This window comes from Scatophagus argus, chromosome 20 (genome assembly GCF_020382885.2).
Source record: "Scatophagus argus isolate fScaArg1 chromosome 20, fScaArg1.pri, whole genome shotgun sequence".
NCBI lineage: Eukaryota > Metazoa > Chordata > Actinopteri > Scatophagidae > Scatophagus > Scatophagus argus.
In genome coordinates this window covers 16,758,743-16,771,148 of record NC_058512.1, presented here as the reverse complement: position 1 = coordinate 16,771,148, position 12,406 = coordinate 16,758,743, and the positions used below count along the sequence as shown (strand labels likewise).

Genomic DNA, 12,406 nt, shown 5'->3' with positions numbered 1-12,406 from the left:
CCATTGGAAAAATACACTATATAGGCAAAACTATTGGGGCACACCTCTTTAATATTCAGTTCAGGTGTGGTATGGAGCTGTTTTTTCAGTGGTTAGGCCAGGTCCCTTATTTCAGTGAAGGGAAATCTTAATGTTCAGCATACCAAGACATTTTGGACAATGCTATGCTTCCAACTTTGTGGCAACAGTTTGGTGAAGGCCCTTTTCTATTCCAGCATGACTGTGTCTCAGTGCACAAAGCAAAGTCCATAGAGACATGATTGGATGAGTTTAGTGTGGAAGAACTTTACTGGCCCACACAGAGCCCTGACCTCAACCCCATCCAACACCATTGGAATGAACTGGAACAGAGATTGTGAGTGAAAATCAGTGCTTGACCTCACAAATGCTGTACTGCATGAATGGGCAAAAATTCCCACAGAAAATCTTGTAGAAAGGCTTCCCAGAACAGTGGAAGCTTTTATTACTGCAAAGCTGTCTGTGTATTTAGAATGCAATGCCATGAAAGGTCATTGTCTATGTAGTGTACATAGTTACAGTATTCAAACTTTTTTGAACAAATCACCTCAATATTCAGTCTGACTGATTCTTGGGTGACCTCAGTATAAGCAGTACATCTGATTATGATGTATCCTGAGTCTCTGGATGGATGGATTATAGTACCGTATATTATGGTATTCCCATTAGACTTTCCAAAATTGAAGACAATACCCTGACTAATATTGTTATGGCTATAGAAGCAGGGGTTCTTTGTTACATCTATGGGAAAATGTGCAACTTTATGGTCCAAGATAGTTTTGGTTATGAATTAAATCTTGCATATCGACTTTTAGGTTTGTAGACTACCATGTCTGCCGGACCAGAAATTTGAAACAGTATGCTGATTCCCATCACAACTGTCTTTCCATGCTGGGATGGATGCTGGGATGGATGATAAAGGCCTTAGATAGTTCTGACCATGTCCCGGGAACTTAAACTTGAACAAACTTAGCATCCAGCTTATTGTTTTGTGTATCATTGCTTCAGGCGCTCTGTATATATTATAATATTGTGTCCATCAGAAGCAACATAGTGTTCCGTGTCTTTCCTTAAGACACTTCGGCATACGGCGCACAGGATCGAGCCGGCAGCCCGGAGATTAATGGACAAACCACAATACCTCCTGATCCACAGCTGTACCGCAGGTGACATCAGGCGGTACTGACAAAAGAACATGTAAATATGCTGTTGGACAAGTTGTCTGATATTTGTTCAGTTTGGTTTCAGCGCCTCACTTTAATTACATTGCGTGTCCTTGTTCCTGAAATGAATCTATGCAGCATTGTGTGGAACAAGCTTAACTGATAGTGGAAAGTTGCTTGAATCATAAATTTGACTCTGCACTCCCTTAAATGGTTGTTTGTCCCAGAATCCCTTGACTCAAAGTACTGATTCTTGAAAGCTGCATCTGTCCCTTTCTCATTTTCTAATCTCTGCAGTCACAGTATAAGGAAACACTGTCACCTCTAGATGACCAAAACAAATATTTTTAAATTGTGAAATTGAGGGACACGTGTGCAATAAGCCTCTTGGTCATAACCAAGGTGAGAACAGCGTGGGTCAACACTTGGTTGGATCTGTGCCTCAACACAATCCTGTCTCAGATTTATAGACAATTCCTCTGACTTGATGGCTTGGTTTGTGCTCTGACACGCGCCGTCAACTGTGAGGGCTTATATAGACTGGGGTGTGTCTTTCCAAATCATGTCCAATCAGCTGAACTTACCACAGGTGGACTCAACTCAAGTTGCAGAAACCTCTGAAGGATGATCAGTGGAAACAGGAGGCACCTGAGCTCAATTCTGAGTGTCATGGCAAAGGGTGTGAATACTGATGTTACATTTTTTGTTTTTCATTTTTAATAAATTTGCAAAAAATTGAATGAAAAGTTTTTTCACTTTATTATTATGAGGTATTTTGTGTAGAATTTTGAGGGAGAAATTTAATTTAATCCATTTTGGAATGAAAATGTAACTTAACAAAATGTGGAAAAAGTGAAGCAGTGTGAATACTTTCCAGATGCACTGTAGATCAACACAACATATACACAGTATAGGAGTTGTAACAAGCACATCTTTGAAGTAGTTACACAAGGACATGAATAATATGACTGCATCCCAGTAAGTAAAATATATTATTGTTTAGCCAACTATTATAAAAATACTATTAGTAAACATCAGTTTACTATCGGTTGAGTTGAGACTGTGAGATCTGTTTGTGTTTTTCATTTAAAAAGGGGATAGAAAGTCTTATAGGATTTTTTTAAAGTCAAAAATCTTACATTTTATTGGACAGGTTTAAAATCCTGTAGGATTTCTGTGAACATAAGCATCTTTACAAATAGGTAGCAGAAAACTGTCATGTTAGAAATGTGTCATGATTGTGACACCAGCCATAGTTATTGTCCTTAAAATATTCCTACAAACAGCAGATGCAAACTCATTACTCTTCTGGGCTCTAACCCTAACCCTAACCCTAACCCTACTAAAAATTTACTAACCCTAACCCTAACTACCAGTAAGCTTTTCAAAGGTCAGTCTGCATCTGTGACTGCAACACTGCAGAGTTCAGTTCATGGCGAGTTTGAAAAAAGTTGATGTGCATGATAGATAAAAGTATCACTAAACTCTGCCTTGACAGCCACAGTCACTTCTATGTGTTATTTGTAATACGTTGTGTCAGACAAAATAATTTCCCAATGTGAGCTGGGATTGACCCCAGCCAGCAATCATCTTCCAACGAATAGCTAAGTATAGCAAATGGATAAATTCCTAAAACAGCGGGGCACACTTGTATTTATTTATTTATTGTAGCAAACTCTAGTCAGACAGTTATAGTGCTGTTGACTGTTTTCAATGGTGGATTGATTCACTTCTGGTTCTCCGGTGATGTGGCTCATTGGCATGTTTTAATAGTTTCTGGACAATAACAGACATCTGAGGAAGAAAAAGATATATCAGGCTTTGTCTACTTGTTAGTGGGAACAATTCAATGATGAATTTGGTCTTGACTTAATGACAGGAAAATACAGAGTATGTATTTTTGAATGAGGACACGTGGATATTGCTCCACCAGGTAAGTGTTATGTTCAAAGTATGCTGCATTTGGGGTATTTAAACATTTTGCTGTGATGCGATTTTAAATTTCTGTGTTTCAAATTAGCTTCTGTTTATGTAATGACCGCAATGAATGAATGAAGAAGAAGCCAGAATGATCAGATCTGCTGTGGGAGGTCACCGCATGTTTCACGGTTATAGTCAATCTTCACTGAACTATTAGGGCAGTCACAATGTCCGATTTTCTCTACAGAATTAGCATGGCCAATCAAATTCATGATAACAATATTAATTATGAGATTTAGAGACATTTTCAATGTGAAGTTTATCTTTATTATTAACTATATAATGTTACTGGGGAAATTGTCTATTTAACTACAGTTTGACTTGTTTAGGTAATCAGTCTGCATTGATAGGATGTTTTACAGACTATCATTATTGGTGGAGCTTGGCTCAAATAATGGCCAAAGGCTGCGCACACTCGAACAGTCCTATGGGGACGTGTATCATGGTTTTGTATGGTGTCTCCATACACAAAATCAAGGTGATTTCGTTGTGAACCATAATTAGTATTTAAATGAGTAAACCCACTATCAGCAGACCTTTAGCTTCTACCATGGGTAAGTAAGCTACGTAGTTAAAGCAAACAGAAAAATGCAAACGGAAAGGAAATTGGCCTGGATATTCTTAACTCTCCGAGTTTAACTTTTATCTTTGAGTGCAAGAGAAGGAGCACCTGCAGAAGGTATCAAACAGCAAGACAACAAACGGTAAGGCTTTGTTTGATGTCCCACTGAAACAACTCACTGTGAAACCCGACAATGACAGTACTGACACCTGGTACAGCTAAAGTACACTGCAGTTTAAGACCACACGCTTTAAGATTTAACAGAAGACAGGAAGGGAAAGCATCCTATGAATGAACAAAAACATTGACCAGTAGTTTGCCAGGAAATGGTTCCAGCATGTAACTCTCCTGTAAATCATTTTTACATTTCTGTGTACATGAATTAAGCAAATGATGATGATGTGCATTCTCAGCAGGTGAGATTTAGATGTGCTAGTAGCTATATTGTTGAACAGACAGAGCCAGGATAGCTGTTTACCTCTGCTTTCAGTCTTTATGCTAAGCAAAGCTAAAAGCTACCTCGCTTTGTCAGACTGAAATATTTTATGTCATGTTAGTCTCAGGAAGAAAATATTCAAGATCATTTCACATATATAGATATTTTTTCAGTTGAAAAGTTAAAACAAAATGTAAAGATTTCCTAAATTAAATATCAATACCTGACAAAATTATTGGCCCACAACATTAACAGTATTTAACATTACAAGATACTGAGATGATGTAATACTAAGACATACAATGACCACTGGAGTTCAGATTTAAAATTTCCTTTTCCTTCAGTCCACTTCAAATGCAGGACCAGAGCATCAGACAAACTTTTGCTCAGCCTTTGGGGTGTTGAAGTTAATTTAATAGAGATGTTCATGGAATTAGTCGTGACTTCATTACTGTTGGAGGAGCCCAGTGAAACATCACGACCTCACAGCAGAGGTTCCATCTGTTTGCTTATAGCTCCGAGAGAGACATTTATGCATGACAAGGAATCCATGTGTGGTATAACCCATCAACATGAGTTTCTCCACCAAAAGAACACAATTTAACACTTCCAAAACTGCATAGATCTGAAGAGTTCACAGGATTGCTTGTTTTTAGATCATTTTAACATGGCTGACCTGATGTGCATGAACTAAACATTACTTTAGGTTTCGTGTCAGTTTCTTTCAAGGAAATCAGAGGGAACTATGGGATCCTAGAAATGACTATGAATACCAACAGTACATTTCATTGATGGATGCCCTCCCAAAACTTGTTCTTAAGCTTTCTTCAAAGCTTTTTTTGTTTAAGTGATCTCAGTTAATACTCAAGCCTGGAACGATGTTTATTAAATCAGATCAGACAACATCTTATATAATACTGTGTGCAATTGAATTCTACAAAGCATTTAGTTTAAGTTTAGTTTTCCTATCTGTAGGGTTTAAGTTTCCAGAGGATCCAATCCAAGGACACTGATATGAACACAGACTGCACCAAATTTCAATTTTTTTTGCTGTCAAAAACACAATCAGAATAATTTGAAAGAAGCTGCAATCATAAAGAAATACTATCTGGGGGCTTTTAAGAATTCATGTAATATTCATTTGTTTTTGATTGTAACTCTGCAGAACGTACTGGATCTGCACCACTGCTCTAAATGCACAGTACAAAGTTCATAAAATATATATATGTACGTATTTTAATGAAGGGCTGTTTCCGTTATCCTCTTCTGTTGTTTTCCTCAGTTAGTTAGCAACAACAGTTCCAAGGAGAGATCCAAAAAAGATGAGGAGAGTGTACTCCCTCTCACAGGCTGTGAAATCCCGTAACATAATTCATCTGACAGTACAAAGCTGCCGGTGCTGCTGCGGGGGAAACATGACTGACCAGTTCAAGAGCGTATGGGTGAAATTTAATCCACACTCTTCGCCTCCTCCAGTATGCAGGCTGATTTACAGCCAAGTGCACTCAATAGAAGTCTCTGAAGAAGCACAGACAACAAACCTGGAGAATACACAAGTATCTGTCATGATACATTCAAAGAGTGTAAGGGTGTTCTAGCAGTTTTAGTATCATCCTGCACATTTTCAGGTGACTTTATAGAATTTGATTCCTATCAAGGAAAGGTTTAATGCTTTAGTTGGCAAGTCACATTTTTTCTCATGCTGTTGTTTTCTGTTGTTTTGAGAACTGATCTTTTGAAATGCCTCTTGTCAAAGAGACAATAGCAGATCAGACTGGCAAGTCACATTGTTTGTAGGGAATAAAACTTGGGCATCGAAGAGACAGCATGACTATTGTGTTTCTGAGGAATTGGATCAATGCAGAATTTGGTATTTTTATTTTTTTATTTCTATTTATTGATCTTGATACAACAGCGCACAATAATATGGTGCCATAGTGAAGAGAAAAAATGTCGTTTGGATTGACAATAAGAACAATCAAAACTGAAAATGTTCTCTGGTAATTTCTCTGTAATGTTTAAGGATTTGCAGACGGTCAGAGTTGTAAGAAGACAATGTTCAGCCCAGTGCTCACCAATAATTTATGTAGTAGTTTATTTTACAGCACTACAACTATTTGTGTGAATGCTTTGCTTGACATTCAGGATACAGATTTAAAAAGAAAAAAAAATGTCAAAATCAGAACAGCTAAAGCTCCTAAATGCCTACACTTCCCAGAATGTAGCTCAATGAAATTATTAGAACCTCCTTGTCTGGTAAACACGAGCATCTTTCAAACTCCAAGCCCACACAGGCTTTCTGAAAAGTGATCTCATAATATCATTATCACTGTCATCACATCCATTTGGTCAGGCTAAAAATTAAATGTACTATAAAAAGTTCTTTTTTGTCTTGCAGAAAATTGTGAGAATCAATCAGGACATTTATTGAAGGCAGAAAAGCAGAAAATCAGCATCAATGTAAGATGAAAAAAATCGGACTAATCATTTATATTAAACCACATTTCTTTGTGAAGTTCTAATAATAATATATTATAATTGATAATGATAATTTGTATCACAGAAACAAAAGCATTTGTTGATGCTCTTTCGGATGCAAAACTCTTATTTATCTTTCCTTGTTGTATGATCATCAAAACAGACTTCACCTTCACAATACATTTGCACGAATCTGTCAGAGAGACGTATGCATGGATGCATATGTAATGCATCCAGTACAATTTCAAACTCCCTTGTTGTTATTCTGCTCATTTCAAAAGGAGGTAATCTGAGTTTAGAAGTTGGTAAAATGTTTCTCTTATGTGAACTGTCAAGAAAGAGACCTTTTTTTGTGGTAAAAAATAAAGTTTTGGATTGAATTAGAGCACATGCGGAACTGTTTGAACCTATTAAAATTAAGAAAATATATTCTCCCATTTTCGTTATTACTCAAGCTCCAGAAAAGACCTCAGTTTTTTCAGATTGTACCCATGTTTCTCCCCCCATAACAGCTAGTTTGTTGGTTAAATATTTTGACATAAAGCAGTCTTTTAAAAAAGAACAATGTTATCTGGCTACTTGTGTTTTTTGCTTGTCTGACTTATTTTCAGCCTTGTAGTCATAGCCACAGTGTTATCAATACTGAGACTGCAAGTCCCCACAGCCAACAAACCCAAACATACACAACACGTTTTGGCCAGTTTCATTTGGAGCTGTTCAGCTGGAGCTTCTATACTGCGCACTTTGCCAGATTCTACTGCTATTTGTATTATCATGTGTACATATTTAAACTGTGGAATGTAAACTCCAGCAAATTCTCAGTAAATAAAAAATATGAACACGTGGTCCTTGATCTCAGCAATTTACAAATTTGCAACTAAAATTATTCTTTAATTTCTGGCATTTTCAGCACTCATCCCAGGTGGGAAAAACTTGTTCAAATTCACAGAACTTTATTTTAAATTTTAATGGAGATGCCAAAGTGTCTAAAGACACCAAGCACATCAGGTGGAACCTTTGTTTAGAATTGTTGCTGGCAACATCCTGATTATTTCTATACAAAATAATGTGTCCATAAAAATACAGAAAAACAAAACAAGAGTCACTGGTTTTGATATTTTGTTCAGTGTAAACCTCATGTAACTTGAAACTGAAACTGAATATATGAATGTGATTCTGTCAGACAGAGTGAAAAAATGTCCTTATAATAACCTTGTGGAATTCCCTAAGGAGAAATAAAACCTGTTAAATCAACTTTAAAGAGAACAAAGTTTGTGGCACTCTTGTTGAGAGGATTGCAGGACACAAGTCTTCCTGTACAGTAGCATCCACTGTGCGACACTGTCAGCCAAAAGGACAAAAAGAATAAAACCTACACCTGCTTATTGTCTGAGGAAGCTGCCAGCTGTGGGCCCCTCATACACACCTCTGTATTCCCATGTGGCAGCAGGCCTTTGATCAGGTAATTGCCCCTTCGGCCCCCGGAGTTTGCATCTCCCATATGTCGCTATGGCGACCGCCTCTCCAGCATCCATCTGTGTGTCCCCTTCACAGCCTTTTTAAGATGGACTTATATGTTATGAGGCTGTGAGTGATGGAGGAAAAGGGCAGCAAGGCGCTACAGGAAGCACCCCAACCACTTCAATAGTAAGCATTTTATGATCACTCATGTATGATGACGAATGTGAGCGCACATTTGTGTGTGTGTGTGTGTGTCTGCTTTGTCTCCTTTTCTCTGTGTCCGTCTGTCTGTCTGTCTATTCGCCCGTCCTCCACATCCGACATGCTCTCCATGTCAATGTCAACCCCTGAAATGACAAAATGCATTTTTTCAAACTGTAATGAGGATTGTCTTTGTTTCACAGTCAGCCCTAAGATACAGCAGATTCACACACGCATGTGATGAGAGGATCAGAGTGCAGGTGGAGCTCAGGGGGAAACAGTTTGAGGGCTCAGGATGCTGTCTGAAGACACTTTGAGGAGATGGTGATGCATATTCTGCTGCAAGGGATCAAATTCTGTGAAGGTCTGAACACAAGAACCAAAGTCCCTCTGTGACAAATTTAAATTCACATGTCACATACAGAGATTTTTTTCCTTCTTCCCTGAGGTCAATAAAGTATTCTGTTGCAGTTACTAGTTCTTCATTAAAGCATTATGATGCCTACATAGAGAGAAATATTCAAATCAAATCTACGTGTGTTTTATAGCTGCACATTTCCATCCAATTTAAATATTCTAGATTTTTGAAGCACTTTCAAAAAATCCGCGTTTACAGCATTCAGCTTCAGCTCTTATCCGGAGCACCCTTCCATGTCGGTCCTCAATATTTTCTCATTAAGATCCTTAATGTCTAATTTTCTAATTGCCACATGCATACAGTATTGTGGAGTGAAGTAATAGCGTTTACTGTATATCTGAGCTGGTCAGTATGTCAGTAAATGGACTTTGCTTTCGACTATAAAATGTTTACAAATATTTTAAAAACTCATCACAATTTCGAAGAGTCAAATATTGTCTGGCCAACACTCTCAAATCCAAAGATATTTCATTAAACCGATATAAGACAGAGAAAAGCAGCAAATGTAGATGGGACGACGGAATATTGTTGTTTGTTTTGACATTATTTAATAGTTTCAATAATGAGCCAATTATCAGAGGTGTCCTGATTAATTTTCTGCCGCTCATCACCGCGTGTTCAAGTCAGACACAGATGCACATTTCATCGCTATTGCTTTCCAAGCGTCAGTCTGTACACGAATTTTAAAATCATGACTTCTGAAAAAAAAAATATGAAAAAGTATTTCTTTATTGAACATTACAGAACAGGATGAGGAACATGGAGTTTCAAACTATCACAGCTTTATCTATGCATAGACTACAAACATCTCTGGGAATATTTCAATACTTATAACGACGGAGATGATAATCATTATGAGCCCTCGTCTCATCTTTAGCATCAATTTGAATTTAGAACAATCTGTTTGTGCCACTTTTATAGGCTGTTGGTTTTTAGGGCAGCTCCTCTTTTCACCTGGATGACCATCACGGTCTGCAGAAATGACATTTGATTATTTTCTTGAAAGCGCTCTGAAAGTCTTTGTTGAAGTACGCGTAAATGATGGGGTTGAGTAAAGAGTTGGAGTAACCCAGCCAGTTAATGACATCCTCCAGCCAGCGGGGCATGTAGCACGACTCCTGACAAAAAGGCATAACGAGAGCAACGATGAAGAAGGGGAGCCAGCAGAGGATGAAGGTGCCCATGATGATTCCCAAAGTCTTCACCGTTTTGCGCTCCCGTGCCAGCGCGATCTTCCTCTTCGTCTCGGTCGCCTTCTCGTGCCTGCTCTCGAACAGCGGCACCGTGCTCGGGGTGTTGGGCAGCGGCAGGTTGCCTTTGGAGTTGCTGTGGACTTCGATGATTTCCAGAGACTCGCCGTCCTCCGCGTGTTTCACTGCGCCGTTGACGCTCGGAAGCGGCCGGGGCTCCACGCTCCTCTTCCACGTCTTTCCCTGCGCGTCTCCGGGAGTCTTTTTATGGAACAATGCGGGGGATAACGCCAAGCAAGAGTCGGACACTTTCTGTTTCTCCGTTTTACGCACCGTCCTCCTAATCCGAAACCTGGCCGCTTTGAATATCCGCCCATATAAAACCAGCATTAGCGTCAACGGGATGTAAAAAGCCCCGAATGTTGAGTATATTGTGTACCAGGGGTCTTGCCTGATCTTACACTGCTTGGGGTTCGCCCTGTCCTCTGCCATACTGCTGGGCTGGGAGCGCATGATTAACATCGGCGGCACTGAGATGGAGAATCCAACGAGCCAGGTGACACTGATGAGGACGGCGGCTCGCCTCGGCGTCCTCTTCTTCATGTAGTCTATGGGCTCGGTTATCGCCCAGTATCTGTCCAGAGCGATGGCGCACAGGTGCAGGATGGACGACGTGCAGCACAACACGTCCAGGGAGATGAAGATGTCGCATGGAACCTGGCCAAGAGTCCACCTGTTTAGGACCTGGTAAAGCGCCGCCATGGGCAGTACCAGCACCGACACCATCAGATCTGTGACAGCCAAAGAACCGATCAGGTAGTTGGCCACGTTCTGGAGAGACCGTTCCAGGGCGATGGCTGCGACCACGCACGCGTTCCCAAATATTGCGCACAGGATGAGCGCACCAAGGAGGAAGGATGTGACCACTTGATAACTGAGCTTCACCTCCTCGTCGTCAGGTCTGGGAGTTTTGTTGGATGGATTGTCAAACTGAGACCAGGCTGTGGTATTATTCGAATCCTCCATTTTTGGTGAAGTCGAAGAATTTGGAGAGCTTCCGTTACTTGGTGCAGAGCCCGGTGCGCATCACACCGTCGCACCTGGAAGAGCGCATAGTGGACTGTTGGAGTGTCTAGCGCAGCAGAGAGAGTGTGAACTGTGAGTGCCGGCTGCTGACGGGGAATGATGTGGCGTTTTTATACCAGTGATGGAAAATGCGTCATTTGTCTGTGAGGATGTAACAGAGTCTGGCTGTTTATGTCTGTATAGTCGGCAGCTGAGGCAGTGAAGACGTGGGAAGTTATTATATAAACATATACCAACTTGAAATAACTTCCTTTAATTTGTATGCTGTTCGAGCAAAGTCAAATCAGTTTGCTGAACATTTCATTTTTTTTGATACAAGTGGATTTTTCCTTTTCGGTGAGAAAAGAAGTTCATTAGTTTCAGCTTTCGAAATTTTCCTTTGTGCCAAATGACATTTTCTTTTCATTTCATTGTTTAACCTATTTTGTATGGACACGATTTCTTTAACAATAAATAAATTAAACCGCGCTGTAAATAACAATAATAATAACAATAATGTAATCTTGAGTATGGATTTATTATTGAATTATCGTTTCTTGCACCACTAACACTGTTTTTGAGGTTAAAAGCACCACATTTAAAGATGCTTGAAGTCTAACTTGTTTGTGATCAATTTAATGCGTATTCTTAACATTAACTTCTTAACATTAACGTTAACATTACACTGAAAACTATTTTGCAAAACAACGAGGCGTTATTCACTTGTGTTTTCAGCACCACGGTCAGAGCTCTGCGCCACCACCCCCCCCCCCAGGTGTGACACTGCCACCTGGCGTTCTTTCACAAAAATTACAAGAAGTTATTGCAATTCTTACTTCAGTAACACCGACAGTGTAAAACGTTATACCGACACACAATAAACTTATGTCCATCTATTCTCTAGAAAATTAGATATATAAGAAAAGTACGCCCTTAAGAAAGGTTGTTGGGTATTGCACGAGTGTAACGGCAGCACACTTGTGGACTCTCTCCCTCTCTGTGTTTGTAGTTATCGTCCCCTGTCGTCTACAAGTTCCCACTAAATACAGCACATCAGCTTCGTGCACTTTAATGGTGCAATTTGTAATAGAAATTAATGAAAATACAAATAAAGCAAGAAAAATAATTAGAAAACGGACACAAAATAAAAGATGACTTTTGGTGCCTTTGGGGATCTGGAACTTTGGGACTGTTGGCCCACTTTGCCCAGTTGGTAGTCCAGCCTTGATATTTAGTTCTGAACAAAAGGTTTAATAAAATGTGAAAAGTGTTCTTGCTATTAGATATCGATATAGATCTCTTATTAACTTTTAACTTTTTTTTAATCCAGTAATGGTATATTCTGAAATATTTTTTAGTCATAGTTTAGCTAATTTTTCGGGTACATTCAGGCCAGACTAGGAATTTGCACACAGATTAATGCCAGTGTTTTGG

General features: G+C 39.3%; 1 protein-coding gene across 1 annotated transcript; it reads right to left on the bottom strand.

The window, feature by feature from the left end:
- Positions 1–9,447: 9,447 nt before the first annotated feature.
- On the bottom strand, positions 9,448–11,171 carry LOC124051447 (5-hydroxytryptamine receptor 1A-beta). The gene has a single exon (XM_046374826.1). The coding sequence runs from the start codon at positions 10,931–10,933 to the stop codon at positions 9,683–9,685; it is 1,251 nt and encodes a 416-aa protein (XP_046230782.1). The 5' UTR covers positions 10,934–11,171; the 3' UTR covers positions 9,448–9,682.
- Positions 11,172–12,406: the final 1,235 nt, after the last annotated feature.

What these genes read in the sequence shown, in the direction of transcription:
- LOC124051447 (XM_046374826.1), bottom strand. Translation starts at nt 10,933, where the DNA reads ATGGAGGATTCGAATAATACCACAGCCTGGTCTCAGTTTGACAATCCA.